The sequence below is a fragment of the Phalacrocorax carbo genome, chromosome 8, assembly GCF_963921805.1.
Source record: "Phalacrocorax carbo chromosome 8, bPhaCar2.1, whole genome shotgun sequence".
NCBI classification, from domain to species: Eukaryota; Metazoa; Chordata; class Aves; order Suliformes; family Phalacrocoracidae; genus Phalacrocorax; species Phalacrocorax carbo.
In genome coordinates, this window is record NC_087520.1 from 43,913,743 (window position 1) to 43,941,697 (window position 27,955).

A 27,955-nucleotide genomic window follows, 5' to 3' on the forward strand; every position below is an offset into this window, starting at 1 on the left:
GTTGATACCTTTCTGCATTTGCAAAATGCTATTCAAAGAAACTGTCCCTTTATTTGCCAGAAAATTGTTTTCCTTTTATTGCCAATTGATTTTAAGGTGCCTTCTGTTTTACAGGTTTGCCGGAGTCTCAGCACACCACTTCAGCTTTCCTTACACACCAGTACCGTCAGCTGACATCAGATTGCACCAGACACCGGATAACGCCCACCACAAAAGCAAAAATATTCTCCTGAAGGTGCCAATCTTTCGCCTACGTGTGCACAGGGCTTACACCACCACTACCCGTGTAGTGCTCCTGAAGCCACCCACACCAGTATTGACCAAGACTACTTCACACAGTCAGGACCTAAAGCTGATCCACACACCTGTAAAATCCTAAACTACCAGTTTTGGGGCAGCTTGGGCACCTCAAACTGGCATGAGCAGGGCAGGCGCACACAGTTTCCACGGGATTTTATTCCGAAACCTGCACGGACTTGGGGAGCACTTGTTCACCTGCTGTCCCCCAACATCAACAACCCACAGACAAAGGGGTTTTGTGCCTTGCCCACGCACCAAACCCAAAACAGGGAGGCTCTGAAGCGCTGCATTACTGCTTATTTCATTAGATACAACTGCTCGGGGTCTTGCACAAGGGGGGAAAAAAGAAAATTAACTCTTTTAACACACGAGGGGTGGCTAAACAACCTTCTCCTCGGCTTCACCAGCCAGGGGCTAACTTTATCGGCCTGCGCAAGGTCACCGCACGCAGGGCACACAGAAGCGGGTGAGGAGAATATTCTCCCAAAGCCCACAGCCCTCTCTTCTCGTCAGTGCCATTCCCTGACGTTTCAGCGGAAGAACTCTCACAGTAAAAACACGCTGAACTTGGCGTTCTCGCCTTTCTACACAAACTTCGGAGGCACCGGCAGCCCCCTCAGCCCGAGGGCGGGAGGTGGGCGCTGGCCGGGCAGGGAGGGTGAGGGGGTTCGGGGCAGCGAGCTCTCCTCAGGCGGCGGGAGCTGCTCGGGTCCGGGGGCGAGGGCGGCCCCGGCCTGAGGGAGCCCGTCCCCCGGCGGCCCCGCTGAGGGAAGCGGCTCCCCGCCCCGGGGGATGCGGCGCGGCAGGGCGGCAGCACTCACGGGCGTTTCGCAGGCGGTAGGAGCAGCAGGCGCCCAGGCTGCACCGTCGTGTCCCCCACCGTGGGGCGGTGGCAGCGGCCACCCAAGCCCGACGGAGCAGTGGCAGCATCGCTCTGGAGTCCGCGGAGCTGCCGGGCGCCACCGCCCAGCCCAGCCCGGCACGGCCCCTTCCGGCACGGCCCCCGCCGCCATGGCTCCCTCCGGGGAGCGGGCGGTGCCTCTGCCAGAGGCGAGGCGGTGAGAGCAGGCTCTGCCGGGCCGCCGACTTTTCCCTCAGGGGCGAGCTGAGACTGGGTTTTACCGGCATTTTATCCTGTGACAACGTTATACAAAAGACCACGGTTCCTTACGGGTGTGTGTTCACCATTTCACATAGTCAGGCTAATCCCTCTGCCTGACCCACACCAAAAAAATGCATTTCCTTTCAGGGTGGTAGCATCAGGGCTTGTTTATACATTTTAGCAGGTTAGCATTTGTTCTTGTCTCATTAGTTTTGCTCAAGTAGGAGGTTTCGGTCTCTCCCAGCTGGAGGTGGGCTGGAGCGCGATCCTTCTCCCGCAGAGACATGGGTGGCCCTGGCACAGCAGGGTCCCTGGCCCAAACCCCACACAGAAACGTTAGGAAACGTTAACATTATGGTTGCTTTGCCCAACTGTGTCTGACCCAAAGGCTGAAGGCCAAAATAGGCCCACCCTGGGATGGTAAAAGGAGTCAATTCAACTAACATTCATCTGACACCACTTGAGGCCTTGATGAAACTCTGGTTAAAACCTCGGTTACTCCGTGCACCTTTCTGCAGTGTTACAGCTGCCAGTGAGGAACACAAAGCAAAAAAGGAGAGTCTGTAGAAAGCTGACAGTGTCGGTGAAAGCACAGAGATTAAGTAAATGCCCTCATTTCTGCTGGGCCTGTTGGGCAGCTGGAGCAGAACACCACACCTCAGCATCTGGCCTCCATCTTGCCACCTGCTTTGAATCATATTTTGTGGTTACTCTTTTAAAGTCATTGTGCAAATCTGCATTTAGCTTTTGGGGATTTTTAATCTTGTGAGGGTGGGTACTTTTGAGTTTTCATGAGATCCTGACATAGCATTAAGAATGTTTTACTGAAATGAAAATAAGACTAGATATTCAACTAGAGTCAACCAAAAAGTGTTTGCTCTAGTTTACAACAGTGTGTAATAAGTTTCCATTGTATTCGCAGTATAATATATTTAAAGTACTCCTGAGTTGGATAAGAGGAGGTTGAAATCTGGCAAGTGAATTGCTTTGAGTGGCTACATGATCAGAAAACAGGTCATCGGAGAGGCACGAAGACAAAACAGCCTGTCATCTTAGTATCTTAAACTGGGTTTAAATTTCATTTTACTTCCTCTCTGCCAAAATGTACTTTCTTTAAAGCACAGTCTTTTTTTGTATAGTAGGATTCAATTGCAAACGTAATGCATTCTTGGTTTGACTCTCAATGTTTTTTCAGGATGGCTAATTTACTACCCTCAACATTCAGCTTCCTGTAACTTAAAAAGAAGAGATAGGTACTTGATGAAATTGAAAACAGTTGCTGCCCATAAACATCATTATTCATTCAGGCTTAATCACCGTTTAATAGCCCGCTGATCATAGATAAGCAACTGTATTTAACACAGGTCAGATGTCTGTTGCTGAAGCTACTTGTGAGCAAGCCTGTATGAACTGCATCCTTTATTACAGCTGGGAGCCCAGACATAGCTTCAGATATTTTAATACTGAGCCTAAACAAGAGACACTGGGTTTTAATCTCATCTACTAACAGAACAAGATTGTCATTCCTTCACATTCCATTCTTCGGTGATGTGTCCTCTAAATACAGCTGATGACCCTGGGCAGCTTAGAAGTCATATCTACCAAATTAACTAATGTATGTAAGTCCTATGTCATAGTTTAGATGCTTACTGTTGCAGAGGGCATAACCTGGTTTTGGTACAACTATTGCTTTTCTGTATGTTAAAAGCAGTTTTTAAAAAAGCCTCAAACCCCACTGCTTTACACTGTGGCATTAAGATGACTGAACTCTATGAAGCTTTTTAGGGATTTGATCCTGCAAGGTTTTGAAATGTAAAGTTTAATATGGAGCTACTAAGCTGAACAGAATGAGTAATTTCTTGTGGGTTGAACATCATGACCAAAGGGAAGTTCTTATGGTGTAGGCTTTCGGAAACGATGGGCTGTTCAGGGGCAAAACTAAAGAGAAATAACTTTGACCTGCCAAACTTTTGTGTCTTTTCTGAGTCATTGACAGAATCTGCATGCAGTTTTACATGCCGTGCTATTTCTTACTGAGCATTTAATTCAAAAAACCTTTTCTTCTCTAGGGGATTAAAGAAAACCCTTCAAAATATGAGCTCAGTGGCAGTGAGATGGTTTGTTTCGGAAGCTGTAGACAGAAAGGCAAAACCTGCCTGTACAGAAGGAAACATAAGCCCTAAACCTTGTCCCCAGCACTTAGCCAGGGTGGCCAAAATCTCCTTTTCTGGACCATTCCAGAAGCAAAGTTTCTCCTTGGCTATGTCACAGCCAGAGAGGGTGGTTTTTGCAAGAGAGGCATGGCTCTCACCTGGCAAGCTGGAGAGAACAGCAGCCAGAATTACTGTATCTTACATTTCTGGACCATCTGGGAGGTTTCAGCTGCGCTCTCTCTTGTTCCTGAACTGAGAGTGGTTTCTGTGTGTAGGGAGCACCACAACCAGAAAGCTGGCAGTTGGCCTACTGGGTGAGTTAAAGTGATACAGAAGCTGTGTGGAAAGAGAAATTGAAACCTCATCTACTAGATGTGTTTTCAAACATGCAAAGCAAAAAAAATGGAGGAAAAAATAGTGAGAATTAAGGTAAAATGCAGTTTGCACACTTTGCTTTATGCATCCCTCATTTACGATCAGCTCGCTGAGGAAGGGTCTAGTCTATTGTTTCTTTGTTCCATGAATATCTATGCTCTTGTCAGAGTAGTTACACTAACTAGTGTAATGAAAGAAGCGTGACCAAGGTGTGAGTCACCAGCGAGGAGAGAGCTGCCACAAACAGACCTAATCTGTGCTTGATTTATTTTATTTTTTAAAAAACCTTCCAGACAGACACAGTGATACTCCATTTAATTTTATAGTATTTGGAGGCTTCTTACATTTGCACTGTGGTTTTTTCCTACCTTTCCCAGCTGAAATAGATGCCATCCAAATAGTCCCAATCTTTTTGATTATTTTCTATAATTAACTGCAGCTGTGAATGCTTTAACGGGTCTGTTTGGAGTAATAGTTAAAATTGTTTGGAATAATTGTTAGAAAGTTCATTTAGCATTGAAACAAGTATCAAAAGCTTTGGGGTGGGAGTCAAGATCCAGATGAAAATACAGGTTGTGTCTATTACAGAATTATCGTAATTTATAACACAATTTCCAATAAAATATTTTGAAGGCCACAGTTCTATGGTAAAAATCCAAAATAAATTCAGTTAAGTGAAAGGATTTACTGCCAATTTACACTGTTGTAAACTTGATTTAAAGAGACAAAACATTTTCCAGTGTTTCGTTTTTGAATTCCCCTGAAGTATCCTGGGGAGGAGAGAGTTCTCACATATGGGTTACAAAATTATAAGAGTGTGAAAATTAATTCAAGGGGTTGTCAAGTAAGAATGAGGGGTAAAATGACTGAGCTTCAGTGGATTTCAGTCTTTATGGTTTTAATCTTGAAAAAGAAAAAAAAAAAGACATTTGAATAAAGCACTTTGATTTGTTTACACAGGGAGTTTCAAACAAGCTTCACCCAGCTCTGAAATAAAACAGGGAGGACAGCACAGTGGGAACAGTTGAGAAACCTCACCCACTTGAAGGAAATATGGTTTTGTCCTAAGCTGAGCAGGGTTGCTTTCCATAGCAACACATTCTGGATTTGAAAAATAAAACCAAACAGATGACTGAAACTCAATAAAGAGCCGTTTTAAACTTTGAAGGACCATGGCTCTGCTTCAGCCACTTGGATTGAATATTACAGAGGAAATCCAAGATAGGTTGATTTCTTTGAAACTTTTTAGCATGAATCAAGATCTTGGAGGATATCAGTGATGGTTGGCTGAGGTCCGTCGTGGCAAGGTGTTGAAAGTTCTGCTGAGCTGATGTCAGATTTGCACTGCGATGCAGGCCAGTTTATTGATAAACAGTCCAGTGCTTTTTATCAAATGGATGTAACTGAGGGTACTCTAAGCTCAACAGGAAGGCAGCAGATGATTGTGAAATGCTGAGCTTTTCTCTGCTTCCAGAATGTTTGGCTGAGATAGGAGCCTGGATGAGAAGGCAGTGGCTGAGGCTAAGTCCAGATAAGGAGGAGGTAATTCCAGTTGGCAAGGTAAAGCAAACAGAGGCTTTATCTTTTCTATATAAAAACATTTGCTAGAATTATGCATGCAGGCTTAGTAACTCAGCAAGAAAAGGGCTTAGAAGCTATCTGGTGGGCAATTTGTGTAGTTACTGCAGTTGTGGGTGCAGTCCTGGAGATGGCACACCTGGTTTGTGTGTCATTGCTGTAGTTACACAATTCTTTAAATAAACTTGAAGGAGTCTGCTTTTCTTGTAACTTCATCTAAAAGGATAAGGAAGAAAAATGCCCTTCAAGCCTGCTCTGGCAATAACTACTAGGGTGCGGGCATACTCCATAGGCTTAAAATCCCTATGAAGAGCATTTCCAGCAACTCCCTCTTTAGTGTATTTAAAGGTGTCTGAAACCAGGGCCTCCACGAATTGTTACAAGATACCACAGAGCTTAGTACAGACACGCACTGCGGTAGGTGTGCTGGTTTTGGCTGGGATAGAGTTAATTTTCTTCACTGACTAGAAATTTTTTACATATATGCCATGATTCTCAGCAATGTTTCTACAGTTCTTCCCCAGTGAATTGCAGAAAAATACTTTCGTCCTTGTGGGGGCACAAGGGGAGTCAGAAAAGGCCTTTGAATTGTTTAACCTGTGTCCTCACAGCAAATGTCTGAGTTAACTACCATGTGAAAGCACGACCAGCAAGCTCGGTGAGACTACTTCTGCGTGTGGGAAGGGCAAGGGGAGAATGGTAAGAGATGAACTTCGGGAACATGGTGAACTTTACCTAAGAGCTCAATAGTCTGATTTTACCCTTTCTTTGAACAAGTTTGCTCCCTGAAAGGGCTGTTTGTACTGTCAGCTGTGAACAGCGGAATTTAATCGAATGTGCTTTCTGCTTTGAACGCATGTTGTGCGCAGGGTCTAGCCACCTGACGGGGGGACCCACAGGCTGGCTTCTTCAGAGCTAGTGTCTATTTGCTGGCAGCCCAACCCAGCCATTCCAAAGATAGTGTTTTCCTGAATCAGTTTTTTTTGGCATTTCCTGCATGAATGTCATGGAGTAGAGAAAGATTTAAGTAATAAATAGCATCTGCCTTAAATTGGGAAGAGGAATGTGAGTAAAAGGAGTTAGATAGCAATTGTAGTTAATTGAATCAGCACTGGTCTTACGATGGAACAGCCTTGGATGATCTCTGCTGGGAATGTTTGTTACCATGAAGCGAGCTTCGGTTTCTCAGTACGGTTTCCCATGGATGAGTGTCCGCAGCAAAAATATGGCATCATTTAGCCCCTCACTGGGAACTGATGGACCAGGGGTAACCTTAACTCCACTGGACAATTTCAAATAATTTTCCTAGAGTAATACTTTCATTGACAAAATAGAGACGCTTAATTGTAATATGTCCCATTCCCAAAGTTTTTAATTCTATAGGCCACAGAGTTTTGTGGTGTATTAACACTGAACAAGCAGAAGAATTAGGAACTGTGTAGAGGGATTCTGTGCTGCCGATTCATGGGTTCCATTACTTTTTTAGTGTAGGCTGTTGATCTATATTGTGTCTCAGGGGCTTCTGAAATTGGAGGTCATTGGACTCACAGTGGATATCCACTTGCAATCTTAGTTTATGTCATCAAATATAAAAATAATGAATAAATTATTAAAAAAAGAATAAAGATACAGAATAATGGCAGAGCTTTTAAACCACAGTTACAGTGGCTTGCCTGGATTTCCCCTCTGAAGCAGTAATTCGTATCCCTGCACGTGACGAGCAGCACTATATGAGCCCAGGCATTACTCTTCCTGGCACAGGTTGTGGTTTTAGCTGTTGAACCTCCAACACTGAAGAAGTTTGCTGATAAACTGTAGATAAAGAAGTGATGCAGACGTTGCTTGTGACTGTTAGAATATGTTCTCTCCTATGCACACATCCTTGTGTGGAGTGTACGTACGTACAGTTGTGCAGACTAATTAACAAACCTAATTAATATGAATGCATTGGCACCTCATTAGTATGCCAAACCAATATGAATGTTAGAAAAGCTGCCATTTTATAAGGCTGAATCATTGTTTTTATAAACATTACTGTAGTACTTTTCTTTGACTAGATAAACAATGGGTTTTTCCTCCCTTTATTTTAATTGGGAAAAATGAAGTTTCTGAGAGCGTAAAGAAAAAAATGGTAGGGAAGGAAGTAAAAGTTTAAGAGGTTTTTGAGCTGTACTAAGAAAACTCTACACAGGTCAGAAAAGGGAAAAATACTGTCATGGATGCATGTGTAACTTGTTTGAATTTTGCATTAGGAATTAGGCTCTTTCTTGTGTTTTTTTTTTCACTAGTAAAACAATTCAATGCTAATCTTGCCTCTAGAATTAGAAATCTATAGAATTAAAAGGCACCATTTTAAAATGAAGGTGAAGTGCTGGATCAACAAGTTATGCTACTAGATTGAAGGACCCATTCTTTTAAGCTTTCAGAACATAACTCACATTTTCTCTTCTGAAATAGTGAGTTTTTCACTTATTTCAGCTACTGAACGAGTAGCAGGAAAAAAAAGAGAGAAAATTTGGATTGAGGACTCAAAAACATTGCAAACACTATATAAGAACTGCTCTGAATTATTTCTGGTGTGCTGAGGGACAGGGAAGCTTGTGTGCTATATATTACATACAGCTTCCGTGTCTAGGAATATATACCATACAGCGCACGTGGCACTTGGCAGCTGATCTGCCAGGGGTTTGAAATGCCAGTCACTCAGTGGCACAGGGCGTTTCGGCGTCATCTTCAAAAATGCATTTACAAGGGTAGAGCTATTAAACACTGAAAGTTGCCGGATATTTCTTCTACCTTTCAATATAAACAGCGCCTTGTGCTTGTCTCCATTCTGCTTTGCTTTATATCTGTCACAAAATCAGCTGTTTTCTCATCAGCTAAGTAAATACAAAATTTGTCACTTGATAATTTAAATAGAAGGGAATCACACCTCGGTATTCAAGGAGGGATCTCATTGTTCTTTGGGAAAAGTTAGCAGGCTGAATACATATACAGAGGAAAAAAAAAATAGGAACCTAGAGGATTTCCCAGATGTAAAAAACTACTCTTTATTATTGCTCCAGCGGGCATTATCTACGCACAAGCGAGTAGGCACACAGTCTCTGGCTGGCCTCATCTTATTTGTAGAGAAGTTAATCAGTATTTTAAATAACTACATCTTTGACATCTTCCAGTAGTGTCCTGCATCTCAGGAAGCGATTCACTGTAGTTCTCCTCTACACCACATCTGGAGGGTTTTGGGGTTTGTACTTCTGTTGGGCCTCACTTTCAAAATTAAACATTGTAGTGTCTGTTAAATTCAAAGTCACTCAAAATCAATTTGCACTAAATGTGCTTTGAATTACACTTACAAATACCGTTTTCATTGAAACCAGTCAAAATCTTGCAGGTCAAACTTAAAAATTAATTGTTGTTTAGTATGTTTCTTAATTGTAGTTACAAGTGACAATCACATGCAACCCAATAACACTGACGCAGCAGAAATAACAATGTTTTAATCCTGCACATGGAGATAAATCATGCAATGCAGTGAGGTATTTCTATCTGTAATCTAAGTGTATTCACTCTTTCTTTTTTAATCTTCCAGTCAGTCTCAAATTTCCCTTTTCGATTAGCTGACAAATAAGAAAGCAGAGCAACACTTAACTACTTCTGTTGTCTTTGTGCCTCTGCATCTCTCCCACGCAGGCATCCAGTACTATTTTGATAAAATGAAATACACTTACGTGCATCGTTCCTGTTTTTATGAGTGCAGGCGGCCAGACTGCAGAGCCGTGCTGGCACTGCTGGGGGGCTCCAGATAGTTTTCAGCTGCTTGTACAAATGTGCCAGGGTATTTGCCTTCACACTATTCATTGCTATCACCTTGGCGCTTGAAATCTTCAGTCCGTCACACAGCCAGAGGAGCTCTCCAGAGTCTAGCAAGCTATCAACATGAAGTAGAGGAAAAAAGATCCTGTGGATATACGGCTTCGAGATAACTGAGGGGTCTCCAGACCTATTTATAAAAAATTTTGAGACACCCTTTCCTGGTTGGAGAGGTGGAGCTAACCAAGTAGTTAATTTTCAACTTGTCCCTGGACAGCTTCTTCAGTGGCTCCACATTTTGTTGGAGGGCCGGCTAGTTGATGATTATTCTACATGTGCTTTCCAGGTTCTTTCTCATCGGGCCCCAGGAACACCAAAGGGTTACAGAAACCACTCTTTTGTATGCAAGGAGAGGTTTCTTATCATTTCTTCATACGTTCTTTGAATTTGAATAGCTGTATATTTGAATACTGATAGCTAAGAATTGCTGTCATTAACAGCTGCAATTCTGAGAACCGGTGACTGCTCAGATCAAGGAATTCACAGAAATCTAGTAGATATGCAAGGCTTGCCGGGAGAACAGGAAGGGAAATGTCCTCCTGCAGAAGAGTATTTTAGCTCTTAGCATGTCATACAGTACCACTGCAGCCTCAAGGTAAGGAAATTTTTCTTCTGAGCTATCAGATACCCCATAAAAGGGATAATTTTGTATAGACTAGAAATAGAAACAGACATAAGGAATCATCATTACTCCCACTCACACACTGCTTTGACCCAGCTGAAGTGGGTTGGGTTTATTTTTTCCCCTCCAGTGGGGAGAACAGATTGAGATGTTTTCCTGACCTCTGTTTCTCAGGGATGAAAGCATGAGGGCTGTTACTCTCAGTATTTCCATGAGCTATTACCTTAACTTTGTTATCACATGTGAAAGGTCTGTATAGAAAAGCCTATCCTTTCATTTTCTTTGGGATGTTTGCTCTTCCTCCCATAGCTGCAGTCCACATAAATGGCACAAACACAGGTAGCTTCAGAATTAAAGCTGTAGTTTCTCAGACCAAGCACAGAAACACAGGCAAGCAATTAATTCCCGAAAGACTTCTCAAGATGTTATAGATTGTAACAGGCTGAATGGGAATGGAGAGCTATTAGGAGAGGGTGCCTGGCATGCCAGGGAGCAGCAAGCGCCAGCTACTCTCAAGGTCAGGGGAGCCAGGGGTGACCCCGCAGAGGCAGCGCCCTCCCCAGCGAGGTGCTGCCCTGCAGAGGCTGAGCACAGCGGGCAGACCTGGCTGCTGGTAAAGGGGCTGCCAACAGCCCCAAACGCTGCGAGTGACAAAGCAGGTCCAAGGTCCAACCAGAGAGCCCAGACAGGAGCAAAAGGAGACAGGGCCAAAGACAAGCAACAACACGGGTCCAAAGGCCTTCCTGGAGACAGGGACAAAGACAAACCTGAGGACAAGTGCCCTAACAGCAGATCTTAGGGGCCCTGGCTTGGGCTTAAGTGGGCTCCTGCCCTGGGCGGGGCTGTGGGTGGAGGCTGCAGCAGACGCTTGTCAAGGCCACCGAGGCTTGTTAGTGCCCTCGGGGTCATGATAGCGCAAAAGTTTTGTGGGGCCTTTAGTGATTCTCATGCAAGTATTTACAAAATCCACGTGATTGTTTTCCTCCATTAAGCGCACAGGAGGGCATATTTTGAAAGCTACAGAATCTGTCAATGACAGAGCAAGCAGAAATGATAAGCCAATCAACATTCTGCCATTACAAATTTGGCATTAAAAACCTCTCCTTTCTTTATCTGTAAAATTACCTGTGAAATATTTTTCAATACTTTTTTTTTTGCGATGTTTTGAATTAGAAACTTATTTGCTTGGCGATATTTTCATTAAACATATGCATGTCTGACATCTCTTATCACACAGGGGGTAAGTGCAAGGCTCAGGCTCAGGGAGTCCTCCTTAGTATCCCAAAGTGGCAAACTTACCTGTGCTATTTGCTGTACCAAAACCTCCTATTTGGGAGAGTCTTTCTTACTGCTTGCCATTTATTACCTCAGCTGCCTGCGCAGGCAGTATTTAAGAGCGAGTAGGAGTTCTGCCCAAAGAACTGCAAAATCTAACTTCTGGTGTTGTTCATAATTGTGGGTAATTATGCACGCAGAGTGTGACTGTATACAATGAAAATGTGCATGCTTTGTGTTCCCACAAACTAGAGAATTAAAAATCTAGAATTTTCTTGCTGTCACTACCCATCTGACTTTCACTGTAAGTGCCTCTGGACTGGACAGAGATCAATATTTGGGTTTTTTCTGATGCTTAGTACAGGGTTGCCAGCACTTATGTGTTGATTAACTTCAAATGAATGCTGTTACTTGCAGAGAGAAAATTACCTCCTCGATTTAGTGTTTCAAGAAATCTGATTCTCCACAACGGTGTTCCTGCCCTCATGTTGTCTCAGTTGCAACATTGGCAAGTCAAACCCAATAATTCAGAAAAAATATGGTCTTGCAGTTTTACTGTAATTAAAAAGACAAGGAAAGTGATTTCATAATTAACATTTGCCTCACCTACATATTGTTGCATGACAGCTGAGGGGCAATCAGTCAAGTGGTGGGGAGCTCCCTGGGCCGGAATTGCTGCTGAGGAGGCCCTGTGAGACCTCTACGGAGCAGCTAAAGGTATCGCCTAGGGCAGCTCTCACAAAGCGGTCAGGTCATGACTGGCTGGGCTTTGACACTCATTTCTTGGGGGACTGGCTCACACTTCCCGTGATAGATTGTACTTCAGCCTAAGGGAAGCTTTTCTTTGATGTCCAAATTTTGCTAGGATGCTGAGTAATGTGATGGAGCTCACCAGCCTGGCAACCACCACCACTCCCTCCTCCTTCTCATTCTCCCTCTTGTATTAGGGGTCCCCAAACAGGGCAGAGTATTCCAGATGTGGCCTCACAAGTGCAGAGTAGTGAGAAATAGTCCCTTGATGTGGTGGCCATGCACTTTCTAATGTAGCCCGCCGTGCCATTGACCTTCATCCCTGCAAGGATGCATTGCTGGTACACGTTCAGCTTGTCCTCCAGGATCTGCAGTGCTTTTCTCCAGAGCTTCTCACCCTGGCGGTCAGTCCCCAGGTTGTACTGAAGGTTGGGATTGTACCATCCTTGGCATTTGCCTTTGTTGCCTTCACGAGGTTCCAGCTGGCCTGGCTTGTCAGGACCACTCGGATTAGTAGCCCTACCATCCTGCAATGACAAACGTGGTGTTACGTGGGAACTTGCTGAGGGGATGTCCTGTCACTCCGGCCACTGATGAAGGTTTACACGTAGTTTATTTTACTTCTCACACTTGAAAAAATGGGGTTACGTTGCAAATAATTTTGAGCATATGTCTAAACGGGTGCAGGTCAGGAACTCGGAGATGGTCAAATTCTGCTTAGAATAACAGGGTTAATGATACGTTGATGCTGTGTAACATTTTGTATCTGGATTTCTGAGAAAAATCTATGAAGGTGGGGACTACACACTGAATGAAAAAGCAGTTCTCAGGCAAGCCTCGGTCTGAAGAAAAGGATAAAATCCTCTAAAACCAGTAAGTGTGATGAGCTCCCTTTCAGGCTTTTGATAATCCCAGTGGATGAAGAAAGACTGATGATGATAATGGTACCTGACCAAGTAAACATGGTCTGTGGCAAACCTGAACAAAGCTGGGCAAACTAGCAAATAGTGGGCAAAGATATCAGCGGTGTAACAGAGGTAAAAGGACAGCAGAAACAGCTGTGAGCGTGATCCTGGGAAGATCACAGTTGGGCAAAGTGCAAATACAGAGCGTGTTTGAATGGCAGATTTCTGAGAAGGGGAATAGCCTGCTATCATTTTTTTCCATGATGTATACAGGGAGATGGAACGGTATGTAAATAAAAAGAGAATGTTGAGATCATGCCTGACCCTTCTCACCTTATTTCTCAGACTGGCAAAAATGACCTTACAAGACCGTGAACTTTGACCAGCTGGACAACCACATGTGTAACGATGTTTTTCTCTCTGCAGTGGGAATTCAAGGCCTTTTCCTCCATCCTCGCTCATGAAAATTAGGAGCATCTTCGTTGAATGAAATGGAGTTTACTCGGCATAAACCAGAGGTGAGAGCGGAGTTGGAACAGAAAATGCCTGTGTCTTGCCCTAAGTCATAGAGCTATCTGAAGTAGGGTCAGGAGCAAAACCCACTTGATCCTGGCCTGTTTTCTGTAATAAAGAACAATTCTGAGAGAACTGAAAATGGGCATGGTGTCTGAAATGTAAGCGATGAGGAAGTATGTACTTGGAGGAGGAAAACTGGCAACAGTGGAGAAGTTTTCTGTTGACAAAAGGAGAAATGCTGCAGCAAGTTTACAAATAGCATAAATATTGCCATTGTTTAAAAAATGTATTTTCTGTAACTTCTAATTAAGCATCATTATGTCACAGGATAGCGCATGCTACGGGCACAAGGATGCGTTTGTGTCCCTCTCCAGTGACGAGAGTTAGCATATAGAAAATGAATAAAGTAACTCAAGCAGGAACTGATTAAACAGGGGAAGTTCAAGTACTCCTTTTGTTTTTAATAGCATAGGATGTGATCAAGGACTTTATCCATGGGAAAGAAAATGATTCCTACAGAGTTCTTACAGCAAATGCTTTCAGTTCTTCTCACAGAAGAGTTACTTCTGTGCCCCGATCACATCATCTGTGTTCTTCGTGCCTTTGTTTCTCTGTTCTCATGCTCAGCAGTGAGTACGATTATGAATGCCTGTCACTAGTTTAAACAAACGCTTTGTTTGGCAATCTTTGTTTTCCTGCTGCTGATGCAGCTGCAAAGTTGTGTGCACAGTGTGTTAATTTTTTACCTTTGATGCTATGGTAAGTTTTTTTTTCCTAACAAAATAAAAAGGAAACCAATGAATGAGATACCAATCTCTCTTGATCCACACAAAACATGTGAAAGCAGCAACTTCCTTAGGAAACAATAGTAAATGAAAGCTGATACAATGGTAAAACAAGCTAGATATTTCCTGGAACCAAATGAGTCTTTGTAACATGACAGCGAAAAGTTAGCACATACATAAAATGCAAGAGAGAGAGGAAGAGACTAAAATAAGAGGATGAAAAAGGTGAGGGAATAAAACAACAAAGAAATATCTTGTTATGCTATTTGGGACAACAGACTAACAGGGCGACAGGATGTATTTTCTTCTATAAAACTGAAAAATGAAATTGATATATTAGCACCCTGAAGTTCTTATTCATTTTTATAAGGAGGAAGGAAAATAAGAATGGATTTGATGAAGGCACTTGAGCAAGTCAACACAGTTTAAATCAGAATGTAACTTGCAGTGTACTGACTTCTTCCTGGTGCTTGCTCACAGGCAGTCTCGTATCCTGTGGCCAAGCAAAGCCTGCATTCATGAGAATACACTGAATTTCATTACATTATTGCAGAAATATTCAGGTGAGCACATTTTTGAAAGCTCATAAAGCTCAGCAGATTGTGAAGCACAGGAAACAATAATCCTTGGGTAAGTCATTCGTGTGTTGGTGCTGTAAATTAAAGACTAAAAGCCAAATTTGGGCCTTCTGATTTAAGCACAAAGGAGGTCTCCACTGTTAGGTTGTGAACAGAAAGATCCTCTTTCTTTTGCTGTTTACCAATGTTTTCTGTCATACTTCATGCTGTGTGAAAAGTGTGTTATACCTGGCTGTGTCAGTCTCAAGGGGAACAGGGGATGGGCTATGATACCAGAGTCTCTCCATGATTTATTGGTGTAATTCAGAATTTTAAAAGGAAACGCCCCCTGCTTTGGAAGAAATGATAGGGAAAACCAATCTAAGATCTCTATCGCTGGTAAAGAGGGAAAAACCCCTTACAAGAGGTAAGTTAATTGTATATTCCAGATTGTTGTAATGATCAGAGCGGACTGACTCGCTCGCAGAAGGTAGGGTTGCAGCCTTTTTTAGTGATAAATTGCTATATTATTTTTTATTATGTTGCTACTTCAGATCAAAGATGTAGACATCAGTTGGATCCTGCCAGTGTTTCCTGCAGTTCATTTGATGACTATTGGTGACTAGTATAACTGGTTTATGACAACGAAAGTTTTCTGGTTTGTGTTGTTTTAGCTGAGGAGTGATTTACTGGCTGTACAGAGAGGAGCAGGATCCCACATCCTCAGCGGAACGCGAGTTAATAATCTCTGGGAGGCAACGTACTGATGAGAAAACAGGACAGCTTTTGCATTGGACTTGTTTTATGTTGGCAAAGGATTTTACTAGCAACTTTCCACAGCAGGTAGTACGCTGGTATTTATATCACTGCTTTTGTAGCTGGGTCCTGGCAGTTGCTTGAGTGCAGCAGAAACTGTTTGGCAAATCTGTTGCAGGGCAAATCTGTGCAGCAAAGCGTGAAATAACCCTGTGTGAAAAGTCAGTCTGTAAGTAGTTTAACCTTTGAACTTCCTAATCTGCTTGTGAAGGAAGAGAACACAATAAATAAACTAACAGATTCAGCTGAGCAGTTACAAATCTGGAAGTAGAAGCAACGGTTTTCCTAACACACCAGCTGTTAATTCCCAGGCTCATGACAACTCTTTAATACTGAAAACACCAGCTCGAGAAGTTACTATGAGCAGTTTTGGGGAAAGGCACAGTGCATGTTCCCCTAGCAGCTTCAGTTTCCCTGCCTGAAACATGAAACCCCTCAAGTCCTGTTCTCTGACTCTCTGTAACTCCTGGACAGGTGAGCAGGAGGAATTGCTGGTCTCCTGGTGTCTGAAACACTTTAGAAACTGGAGCTTTTGTGCCATGCACTGTTTAATTTCATACAGGGACAAAAGTCCTGCTGTGGACACCTTGAGTTTGATCGTGACAAAGCTACAGAGCCTGAGAACAGCATTTCAAACCACTAGCCTGACAGCTCCATTTAGCCTTAGGTGTATAGGTGTCCGGGTAGCCAATTACAGCTGAACCAGCGTGGATCCCATTGCATGTCATGATACTGCAGAACAGAATTAAGCATCTCATTTAAGGCTGAAAGTCACCTCTGGTTATGCTGAAGCTGAAAAATTAAGTATGATAATGGTCTTGTTTGGGCAACACTGTGATATATAAGGATATAGTAAAATAATCTAGCCTTTGCCTTCTTTTAGATCTACTTGCATACTTCTTCCATGCTCCCTTTTTGTGCTTTTACAAATTTTTTTCATTCCCAGAAGGTTAAGAGAAGGTTTTCCACCTTCACCCAGTCATTCTTTTCTCACATCAAACACAGGAACAAAGCAACAGAAGAATCGGTCTGATGAGCTAATTTAGCAAATTCCCCCTGGCTGCCTGTTCTTCAGCTGCGTTCTGAGCGTGGTGACATTTTTCTCCTTAATAGGACAGCGCGCATTCAGATCATCCCATTTCAGCAATGCAATTGCTTGGAAGCCATTTGAGCAGGGAGAAATTTAATGGAAGGGCCAAGGGAAAGGAGTAGGAAAAGGGAATGTGTCGGTGGGTGAATGGCTCAGGGTAGGAACAACCCCATACACCGGTACAGATTGGGGGTTGGCCTGGAAAGTACCATTGCTGAGAAGAAGCTTGGAGTGCTGGTGGACAGCAGGTTGATCATGAGCCAGCACTGGGCCCTTGCGGCCAAGGGGGCCAGCGGTGTCCTGGGGTGCATGAAAAGGAGTGTGGCCAGCAGGGCGAGGGAGGTTCTCCTCCCCCTCTGCTCTGCCCCAGTGAGGCCACATCTGGAGTGCTGCGTCCAGTTCTGGGGTCCCCAGTTTAATAAGGACGGGGAACTGCTGGATCAAGTCCAGCTACTGAGCTACCGAGATGCTCAGGGGACTGGAGCCTCTCCCTTGTGAGGAAAGGCTGAGAGACCTGGGCTTGTTCAGCCTGGAGAGGAGAAGGCTGAGGGGGGAATCTCATCAGTGCTTATAAATATCTGAGGATGGGAGTGGACTCTTTTCAGTGGTGCCCAACACACAAGGGGCAACAGGCACAAGTTGGAACAGTTCCACTTAAACATGAGGAAAAGCTCCTTCCCTGTGCAGGTGCCAGGGCAGGGGCACAGGCTGCCCAGGGAGGCTGTGGGGTCTCTATCCTGGAGACATTCAAACCCCACCTGGATGCGGTCCTGTGCCCCCTGCTCTGGGTGTACCTGCTCAAGCCGAGGGGTTGGTCAGGATGATCTCCAGAGCTCCCTTCCAGCCCCTTCCATGCTGTCAGTCTGTGAATCTGTGAGGGAGCGTCTCCTGCCCTGTCTGTGGTGCGCACTACAGTTCCCGGCACGCACCGCGCCGAGCGCGTGTACTACAGGTCCCGGCCTGCCTGGCGGAGGCGGTAACGAGGAGCCGGCGCGCTGCCTTCTGGGAATTGTAGTCTACCCCGGTGGCGCCCAGGTGAAGGGCGACAGCGAGGCCGCGTCCCCCGTGCGCCTGCGCGGCGGCTCGGGGCGGGCGGGGGCCAAGCGGGCGCGGCGCGGCGGCGCCTGCGCACTGAGAGGAGGGAGATCTCTCGCGAGGAAGGACGCCATTATCGCAGCCGCTCGACAAACACCACGAGAATTCGGCACCGCACACGGTAACCGCGGCGCCCCGCGGCCGGACGGCCGGGGCTGAGCTCCCGGGGGGCCTGGCGCCGGGCGTACAGCCCCGGCCCTCGCAGCCTTCCCCTTCCTCACAGCGTTGCCCGAGCACCCGGGGCCGTGAGGCGGCGGCTCCGGGGAGGGGCAGAAGCGGCGGCGGGGAAGGGGGGGGGGGGGGCCGCGGGCCCCCGCCCCCTCACCCGGCCGGGGTAGGGAGGGGGCGACCGGGGACTCGCCTCCTTCCGCCGCGGGACACCGGCGCTGGGCCCCCCGCGGGGGGCTGCTCGCCATCGCCGTCCTCCCCGTCGGCTTTCTCCGCGCCCAGGCCCGGGCGAGGGGTGTCACCCCCGTGCTGGGGTTCCTCGGTGCCGGCCCCTTCCCGGGGGGGGGGCCCTCCGCCTTTGAGGCGGAGAGTCGGGGCTGTCCCTCCCCCGGCAGTGTCCCCGAAGACGGTCCCTTCTCTCCCCCGCCTCCCCCTCCCCCGCCCCCCCGAGGCTTGTGTGTTCTCGTGGTGAAGGACGGGGCAGGTTTGAGCCTCCCCCGCCGCGGGCCGCGCACCCGCTGCACCGCGGGCAGGGTCTGGGGAGGGGGCGCGGCCGGGCGCCCGCCCGCCCTGCCCCGGGCGGGTGGCAGGGCTGGGGGCGCTGGGGCTGCCGCCTCCTCCCTCTGCGGCTCGCAGGGGCTGGAATGGAAAGGGGCTGCTGCTTTTCACGTGCCTGATAGTGTGTGTGTAGGAATAAGACTCCTGAGTTGCTGTATTGCGTGTGGGGTCATTTAGCCCCCACTTTTTAAGGGTTTTTAAGGCAAATTAAGGGGTTTTCACATCCATATCGGGATGGTATTTTCTAGTCTCTTAGTAATCTGTTTGACAACACACTCGTTCTTCCCTTTTTCCTTACTTGCAATTCAAATGTGGTTTTTTTTAAATTTTTTAAAAATCCTTCTACAGTGGGAAATTGTGTACTTAACCAAATATAGTAATGTTATTCAGCTATGGGGCATACAATTTATGTATCACTTTATTTTTAGCGCTCTCTAGGGAAGATTTTTTTCTTTCGAAGTAAACAAGTTTGGAGGGGTATTGGCAACTGAGTGATTGCTTCAGTGGAAGCAGCTTTCAAATTGTCATAAAATGATAGTTTGGAACGTTTTTTGCTGCTTTTTTTGCCTTCTGTGTGAGGTTACCTTAGGTGTAGTACCTTGTTGATGTCAGGCTTTCAAGCAGCAAACGTAAAATTTGTAGAATTTTGAGTGCACAAGTAAGATCTTAAAGCAACAAACAAAACCAAACAAAAAAATGCCTTTGTGTTAATAATTTGGTAGCAGTGCCTCTTGAAACAGTGGAGTTCCTCAGTTCGAAACTGTTAATATATGTTTAACATGGATGAACGTAGAAATTGACCAGAATAACAAGAATTTGATTCTGAAACAGTATGAGCCTTATTTCATCCATTAAATGACATCTTGGCAGTAGTTCAGTTTTCAATAATAAATGAAAAGATGTTACGAAGAAAGACTAGTTAATTTATTGAAGAGAGTAAGAAGACTGAGTTGGGATTTGGGAAACGTTCCATCTTCAGAGGATGAAAATATTTTGTAACTTTTTTTCCTTTGTTTTGTAATTTATGATCTGTTTTACAATAACAGTAACTGGTTTCAATGCCTTAATTATCCAGCCATGTTTAAGTTGTTGCGTGGTTACAGGACAGGTTTTAAATGTTAAGGTTCTTTTAAAGGAGTAATTGATAAATAACATCAGGAGTAATTGAATAATAACACTAAGAGTATGGTAGTAATACAGCGAGTGCTAATTATCAGTGTTCACAGTCCAAAGGGTTCCATCAGCACATGTTCTGCTAAACATGTTTGAAAAACATGTTTCCTGCCTGTGCTGTTTTTAACACAGCACTTCATACCTGCTCTATACTGTTTTGGACTGACTGGGTGAAGAAAGATGAGCTTATAGTCGTAGCTCTGTGTAACCAGAAGCGCTACGTACGGGTTTACCGTGGTTGTGCAAGGAGTAGTGCCGTGCTGCGGGGTTCAGACCCACGTTAATGACAGTGATGTGCTCACAAGGACTTGAGGTCGTCTCTGGTCTTTATCTTGAGCTTCTCCCTAAACTTGTAAAGCATCGTTTGTGCAGGAAGAATACATGCCTTTGTGTTGTCAGAACTCAGATGTCTTCATATCTTTCATTGAAGGATGCCTTGAAATTGCTGTGATGCTCCTTAGAAAGTAAAGACTCTCCCAGTACGTTCGGTTTGAAAGGAAGAGATGGGTGTTTCTCTCTGTGCACAGAAGCTCTTGTCCCAGAGATCTACAGAAACTGCTTATGTGAATTGAGCAGAACAGCGAGAGCTGCTTGTAGCAGGAGACAATGCAAAGCTAATGATTAGAATTAGAACAACAAAATGTCTATGTATACTAAACTTTGCCAATAAAATTTTTTTTCACAGATTTGATTTCCTTTAGTTTGAAACTTGGTATTTAGTTGTTAACTACTAAAATAATTTTATCTGTTTTGTTTATTACATATTCATTAAAAGGCTAAATCATAATCTTATTTTTTCAAGTAAAAATAAAAAGAATAAAATGTCTTTAAAGTCATGTCAAACACTTGTTTCCTTGCAGTTTTAGGTTTTTAAAGCTGCTGTGAAGCGCTTAGTTTTGCCTACCGCTTATTAGACTGCATGTTAAGCTGTTAAGGAAAAGCGCACGAAAGGATTAGCTTTATAAAATCCTTTGCGTTTGGGACTTTAAATAAAATAATTTGTAATGTTGTCTGTTGAACAAAATTATTTTATCTTGCTTCCTGTTTGTAAACCCCTGACTTATACTGCTTGAAAATTGGAGCACCTGTATTTTATGATGAAAAAAAGAATGTGTGCCTCCTAGCCATGGAGTGAATTCGTAGCAACTGTGAAGTTAAACACCCCTTCCTTCCCTGCTCCTTAGGCACAAGTGTGTCTGTTATATGTACCGGCCTGGTGCTCTCTAAGGTCCTGCAAATATACAGAATTGCAAGTTGAAAGCTGGAGTTACTTATTTTTTTTGTCTAGAGGAGGGCAGGGGAATGGCAAAACAGGATCAGACTGTCCTAATGAAAGTATTTCAGAATGTGAAGAACTACTTGCTCTATGTTTTTCTACTGAAATGAGGCTCCTCAGTTTATTTTCATAAGTATTTTTGGTAAGGATTTAAAAATCCTAGTGTTAGCCCTGCATTTTAAAACGATGCTAAGGTCTGTTTTAGCAGCTTGAATGTTTCCTTTTTCTAGATAGCTACAGGACGTAAATCTGTTAGAAGACTTTTGAGTAAGCAGATTACTTGTATATTTTATGTTGGCCGTCTTGCTTTTTGATGGTAGAAGCCTGTGCCAACGTTGGGGTCTGCCCTTGTGCCCCCTGGAATTGCTCAATCAGAACATTTTTCCAGTGTATAGAAAAGTAGCAGTGTACATACTAGGAAAAATAAAAGATGATATAATGTGAATTATATTACTTCCTTTTCTGTTTAGGTAAGCCAAACGTGTAAGAGAAAGCATTCTGCCCAAATTTCCCTTGAACTGGAGCCAGCCGCTTGTCATAACACGTACAGGTCCTGGCGTGTCTGCTGTGTTTAGGCTGAACAACTTCCCGAGGTGAAGCCTCTAAGTGATAAGAGCAAAGCCTCTTTCCTGCAGAGAGGAATTTAAGACTCTATTACTGTAACCTTCCAGTTTAATTCCTTCTGTCAGTGAGAAGCATGCACTGAGGAATGGTGTCTCGCAGAGTGCGCCGAAGGAGGTCAGGTTCAGGTGCAGCCTTATTCCCACGCCCTGCCTCCGCATTTATTTTCAGCCTCTGTAGAAGAGCTAGTTTTAACATGGTGCAGAGGAAGCCAGGTTCTGGAACAGGGTCTGTCCTCCACTACGCAGACCTGGCAAATGATGTGTTGTGGGAGAGCGCCCACGACACGCACGTGGTGTCTTGGAGCTGAGGAGCATGGCGGCTTTGGACGTAGAATGGTTGAGCCGGGTGGAAGTGGCTTCTCAGCGGTGCTGTTTCGTTGCAAACCAGCACGGGGCAAAATGTTTTCCTCGGCAGTCTCTTCTGGTTGGGATTTCACTGATGGGGACTTTAATTATGCTGTTCTAGTCCTAGCGTGGCATATTGTTGGTATCGCGATGTAGTCGAGGTGCCGGAGCTGCGCTTGTATCTCTCGGGGTGCGTGGCTCAAGGGTACAGCTCCGAGGTGCAGGGCTTAGTTACTGCTGCTTTCCTCGTTAGCTAGAGAGTGGCAGGGCATTCCTGCAGGGTGCCAGCTTCCAGAAACACACACAAGCCGCTTTCTGCACTAACTAAAGTTTCTAAATGATCTTTTACTTGAATTTAAGTGGAGAACTTTCTGATTCTCTATGATTGAGAAATATGGATGTTGTTAAACTTGGAGAGATCTGTGTTAGAGCCAGTTTTTAGTTTGTTCAAAGATGTGCATACTTATGTCTGCCTACTGCTGTGATTTCAGTTTGAAACGTACTCTGAATTTAGGGATATCTGTAACTCTTTACGGCAAATAGTAGTCTCCAACCTAAATCTGATGTTTATGACTGAATAATTGGATATTTTTTATTAATTAAAATATCCAGTTCTATCTACCATAACTTAAAATTTTTTTTTTTTCACTTTTAATGCTTTTTCTTCAGAAAGCATAAGATTGTATTGTACGTTTTTTTCCACATTTTGGATAATTTCTAGTAAAACAAAGAAGAAATTTATTTAACACGTATTTAACACCCCTCCCCCAGTTATCATACACTTTTTAGCAACATATCTAAAAGTAATAATTTTCTGTTTACACTAAATTTCAGCCTTTAGGCTGTGAAAGTGAAGTAACATCTGCTTTGGCGGGGTTAGTAATACAAGGTGCCTTTTAGGAATTTGGTAGTTTGGTCCTTTGAACAGAAGTTTTATCCAGGTTGGGTTTTTTCCTCTATAGTATGGGTGCTAGCTTATTCTTCACTCAGTCTTTCTTCTAGGTCTCTTTATAACCTGGAATAGATGTTGCTGGAAGGTTTAATGAATCCCAGGCTCGTCTGGTAATATGACTGTTAGCACCTGGTTATTGGTGCCAAAAGCGGTGACAAGCCTTCCTGCGGAGGCAGGGAATCGCAAGGCATGTTGGTGTGCCTTTTCCCACTGCGGCAGAGCCCAACCCCACCGAAGCTTTGTGGTTGTGAGGGCTTCTGAAAGAAGTAATCCTCCTGGAAAACTTAATCTACTCTAAAATGAGTTCTTTGGTAAATGTTTCTTATTAAATAATTGCATTGAGTTATTCATGGCCTTGCCGTTTCAGTGGTCTTTTAAAGTACCACATGTGATATTATTCATTAAGCTGTTTTCTTGAAAACAGAATTTTTTTATGAGAGGGAAAAAATTACTTTGTGATACAGAAAAGACTGGACAGCATAATGAAAAACTCAGCATTCAGAGGTATAAGTTGAAAACCATGTTAATTTCCTTAAAATCTCTTTATTTCCCATCTTTTGATCTTGACTGTATACTTTTGGTCTGGCAAAAGGGAAACCAAAATAATGTAGATTGGACAGATTTTCACAAATATCAAACACTTGCACAGGAAAATAGGGAGAATTACAGTATTAAGCAGGAAGGAAACTGAGGGGATAACTACTTGAAATAGTTAAGCTATGTTAGGGATGCGTGCAAATGCTGTAGGAGGTCAATATTCAGAAGCTGACACTTATTCAGCAAGTTTTAGCAAGTGTTTTAGTATTAAAAAATGTTTTCACCTCCTTCTGTCTCCTGGTAGCATCTGACAGTTTTTTAGAACTGTTATTTTTAGTTGCAACCCTTTTGTAATGCTATTTATTTCCCACTTTCCAAAGGAGATTTAAATATCGAATAAATAGCTGGTATTTAGATCTGTTGTTCTTCTCAGACATATATTCCTTTAAAAAATCCTTTTGAGTCAAACCAGTAGTTGTACAGAAAGTATCTCAAAGACCTTCTGCCCAGCGCACAGTACTGTTAGCTAGCAAGCAGCTGCAAATGTATCGTGTATAGTCTTAAAGAACTTTTCCGGTTTTTGGTGTCCACTTCATATGGGAAATTAGAATTAAAATTTCTTAATTATTTCAGTCTATGCCATCAAGATTTCAAAATGTTTTAATATCAGCACACTTCCCCCTCCGCCTTAAGTCGTGAAACTCAAATGTGATAGAAATTTTATTCTCCAAAGTCTTCTCTCATGCGCAAGTTTCGGGTCAAAGATCTGGTGATAAACCTTCCAGTTCACACATCCTTGTTGGGGAAAATGTGCTCCCTTGATCCTTCATGAAGTAACTTATGTTTCATGAGCGTAATGCAGATCCCTCTGCTGCAAAGGAGGCTCATCTGAAAAAGGTGACGTTCCGATGTCTGTAAAAGGCGTTTGTGCTCCTTGGACCCATCCTCCAAGCGTTTGGTTCCTGGACTGGAAGATGCCTTCACAGCTTTTCTCAGTCAGCCTCTCCGCTGCCCCTGCAGACCTGCTGAACAGCAGTGGTGGAGCTCACTTGCCGTGTTACTTTGTCCTGCTGCTTGTGGAAGTTCCAGTGTGGTGCGAGAACTTCGGCTGATGCCTGCACTGAGTCAGTACCAGGTGGATTTCACAGCTGGTGGCCCTTCAGCTACCAGTGTTTTGGAATATTGACTTCCCAAAGAAAGTTCCCCTCTTCCTCCCCCACTTCAGCTCTTGATCACTTCTCAGTGAAGGCCCCATGAGATGTTTAAAGAACACTGTTTCCTCTCTCTTTCCTCCTTAGGAGGAATAATACCAACTCATTTAAAATAACACCTTTTATTCAGAGATCAGGCAGATACTGCTATACCTTGTTTTTTTTGGGTGGAAGGTTGTTTTTTTCTTTCCCAGATGGGAAATTGAATCCTGGATAGTGCGTAAGGTGATCCGTTGGTGGATTGGTAGCACACATCATTCTAGACCTGCTGTTGCTGAAGGATGTAGCCTACTGTGGTTTCTTTCACCTTAGATGAAGCATAACATTTTAATGTCCTCTGAGATTTGTGATGGAAAATAGGAAACAAAGCATGCATAATTCAAATATTTAAGTACAATGCCTTGACTGCTCTTTAAGCCACTTACATTGCAGTAGTAAACTTCAAGCAAAGTTTTGCTCTTTCTCATATGTGTAATGCTCTGGTAAGAGCTTTGTGCTTGTGGACAACATGGCAATGAATTGGGGTGCAGGTGTATTTTTGTTCCATCCATTTTTATTGTTTGTCCATGTTCCAACTAGAAATAGCGTTAGCAGAGTTTTTGGTTTTGATTTTACCTGTTTAGCAGGAATATAATTTTGCTAGGGACATACGAAAGTCCTCCTGAATAGGAAATACACAGGCCCAAACCTACTCCCTCCTTCTGGGGATAGTTTCTGGCGTAGAAAGGCCCCAAGGTACAACCGGGCGCAGTGAGTTAGGTGGGATGTTTTAAGGTGTGCTTTGAATCCGATGTTGTGGAGCTGCCTTCGTTAATTGGAGTGCACTCTGCAAGCATTCAAGTCCTGCTGATAATCTCACCTAAAATATGTCCATTCCCAACATCTTCAGCATGCTTTGGAGGTTATCGAGGCACCAAAAATTACTTTTAATAATTGTTATAGTTTTTTGTAAAGATCTAACATCTGCCCCAAATAATTCTGGTTGTGTTAGGCAGTAGTTTGAAATTCCTAATGTTGATGTGAAGTATCAGAGAAAAATAGATTGAGGTTATAAAAAAACCCATATAGTAACTTCTGATTTCAAATGAAGGTATGGTTTCCCAAAGTTCAAAGGACATCTGCACTACCTATCTCAATTCTAATCAAGGGTAGAAATTCTTTGAGGCTGGGAGACCCTTTTTTATAAAATACTATGAAACTAGTTCTGGAAGTTTGTTCTCTGAATTTAAGTACTTGCAGGGTTTTTTTGGAGCTGTTATCAGTAAAGATTCTCCATCTAGTGGATGAAAACAATAGAACAATGTGGCTGCATCTGGTTCTGCAGAGTGCATTTGCTCTGTGGGCAGTTCTTGTTTCGTATTTGCTGTTTTTCAGCTATACGTACAAATCGTGCCTGGCATTAATGACCTGTGTCCTGAATAATTATACCATGATGCAGAAAGCTGACCTCTGCCTTAAGGCCCGGAATCTGCAAACACTTATGTATATCCAGTCCATATGTGTAGTCTTGTGAAGTTCAATGGGTTTATGTGTCTGTAAAGTTAAATTCAGGCTTTTTTGCCTGTCTAAGCACCTGAAAGTGTAGTTGTAATAGGTGTTAACACATCCTTCCTAGCTCACTTGGGAATAAGGACATGAAAGATGTGGCAGGCGGGTGTTGGCACCTGCCAGCAGCAAGAGTGTTTGTACAGGGTCCCCAGAGAGTTTGTGCTGGAGTTGCTGGTGGATGTGGCCACACGCTTAGCGCTGTGGTTCCTCGTGCCAGAAGGTGTTATGCTGGGTTGAGTAGGCTGGAAAGCAGGACGGTGGCATTTCTGTTTTAGTTCATTGTACGTTGTGTTAGGACTGTGGCCAACAGCAGCGTATTAGAAGGGTTAGAAAAAGGCATCCAAGCAAAATGGTGGCTTGTACCAGGTGGAACGGAGAAAAAGAAAAGGGGAATACTTCTAGAAGCAAAACAATAAAATAGTAATAATAATGTGAGCTTTTGTTGCGATATTTCAGGATTTCTGCCTCCCTGCAAGATTTTGTACTCCAAGATCCTTTATTCTTGGAGCAGCTGTTTCCTTTTTTCTGCTGCTATCTGTATTTTAACAACTTTTGCTGGAGTCCAGCAGCATAGCATCTCTGTGAGTGATACTTAGTTTATATATCTATCTCCAGAATGTTATGGCTCGTATCCGTGCTTTCACAGATAAGGAATGTTTCTATCCTGTTTTGGGAGGATAGACTTGTTTTTCCTGATCTTTGGCTGAACGAAAGTCGCTTGTGTATCATTACACTCATTTTTTTAAATTGTTAAACTGAAATGCTTGTGTAGTTTTACTATGAAATTTACTTAAAACACAGTGGTTTTGCTTGCCTTTTAAGGTAGATTGCGAATAAGGATGAAAGCCAAACAGATGCTAAGAAAGATGAGAATCCTACTAGTTTTTTAGTTTTTAGTAGTAATAAAGAAGTGTAAATTCTGATTATTTTTTTTTTTCCCATCCTCCCCTGAAAATAACTCTCACCTTCACGTTCTGACAGGCTGCAGCTTCAGAGAATTGGAAAGTCAGGGAGGCTGGTAGCTCTTGCATTTACAGTGCATTTAACCCTGCATGCTATTCAGTTGTCGCTTTTTATTATGTTATTCCTCATCTGTTACAGTGCATTAACATTTTCACTTATGTGGCTTGTTGGGGAATTATGAATTAGTGTAGGAAGGCTCTGTTCCTGCTGCCAACTAAAGCGATTTTTATCTTGGAGAAGCCAGACTTTGGGATTATGAAAATGTTGCAAGTCACAGAGCAAGCCTACAAGAGCGTTGTCGGGTTCTGAACCTTGCAATACCCCTGAGTAACTTCACGTGTTGAGTTATAAGAGCATTTCCCAGTTCTTTCCGTGGGACTGCTCACGGGGCTTGTCCCTGTGAAGACACGACAGACTTGTCAGTGCAGGAGATCTGTTGCCAGGTTAGCCAGGGTTATAACCCGAGCACGCTGGTTGTTCTTCATTAAAACTACCATGTGAAACATTTTGTTTTGTACGTGGAGTGCCTTTTTGCTGTTTTTGCATAATTTGCTTCCAGAGTGGATTAAACTGAACTGCACAAAGGCATTCTCGGTGCGGATTATCCTTTGCACAGAGACTTAAAGCTCGGTGGTCCTTCTGGGCTGTTTCCCTGAAGGGACACGCTCTCGGGGAAGTTGAACTGACTTAACTAAAGCAGCAGCGTTAATGAGTATTACGTCTCCTATGGCTCTTCACTTTCAGAGGGAAGATGATCTTTATACTCTAATCCCCTTACAGCATAAGGCCATTTTACTTCTGCACACCATTGT

At 43.7% G+C, this 27,955-nt stretch overlaps 2 protein-coding genes and 1 long non-coding RNA gene across 8 annotated transcripts in view; 2 read left to right on the forward strand and 1 right to left on the reverse strand.

The window, feature by feature from the left end:
• CA5A (carbonic anhydrase 5A) overlaps positions 1-9,534 on the reverse strand; it is a 25,190-nt gene extending 15,656 nt beyond the window's left edge. Inside the window, exon 1 of one of the 4 annotated variants that reach the window (XM_064459730.1) lies at positions 9,237-9,534. In XM_064459730.1, the coding sequence (XP_064315800.1) occupies positions 9,237-9,366 (130 nt within the window). In that variant the 5' untranslated portion in view covers positions 9,367-9,534. Of the gene's footprint in view, positions 1-1,121; positions 1,425-9,236 lie in introns of those variants that run through there. The other 3 variants (XM_064459733.1, XM_064459732.1, XM_064459734.1) reach the window with 3 other exon arrangements.
• On the forward strand, positions 9,434-16,422 carry LOC135314816 (uncharacterized). Of its 2 annotated transcripts, XR_010374316.1 has the most exons (4): positions 9,434-9,973; positions 13,357-13,448; positions 13,914-14,075; positions 14,712-16,422. It is a non-coding gene; the product is annotated as an uncharacterized LOC135314816 (long non-coding RNA). The 2 variants fall into 2 exon arrangements; XR_010374315.1 differs by having other exon boundaries at positions 9,440-9,973; positions 13,914-16,422.
• A 1,388-nt stretch (positions 16,423-17,810) lies between these two features.
• Positions 17,811-27,955, forward strand: part of BANP (BTG3 associated nuclear protein) — a 153,239-nt gene continuing 143,094 nt past the window's right edge. For both annotated transcript variants that reach the window (XM_064459735.1, XM_064459736.1), the window contains exon 1: positions 17,811-17,910. The gene's annotated coding sequence lies outside the window, so the exon portion shown is untranslated. The remainder of the gene's footprint in view (positions 17,911-27,955) is intronic.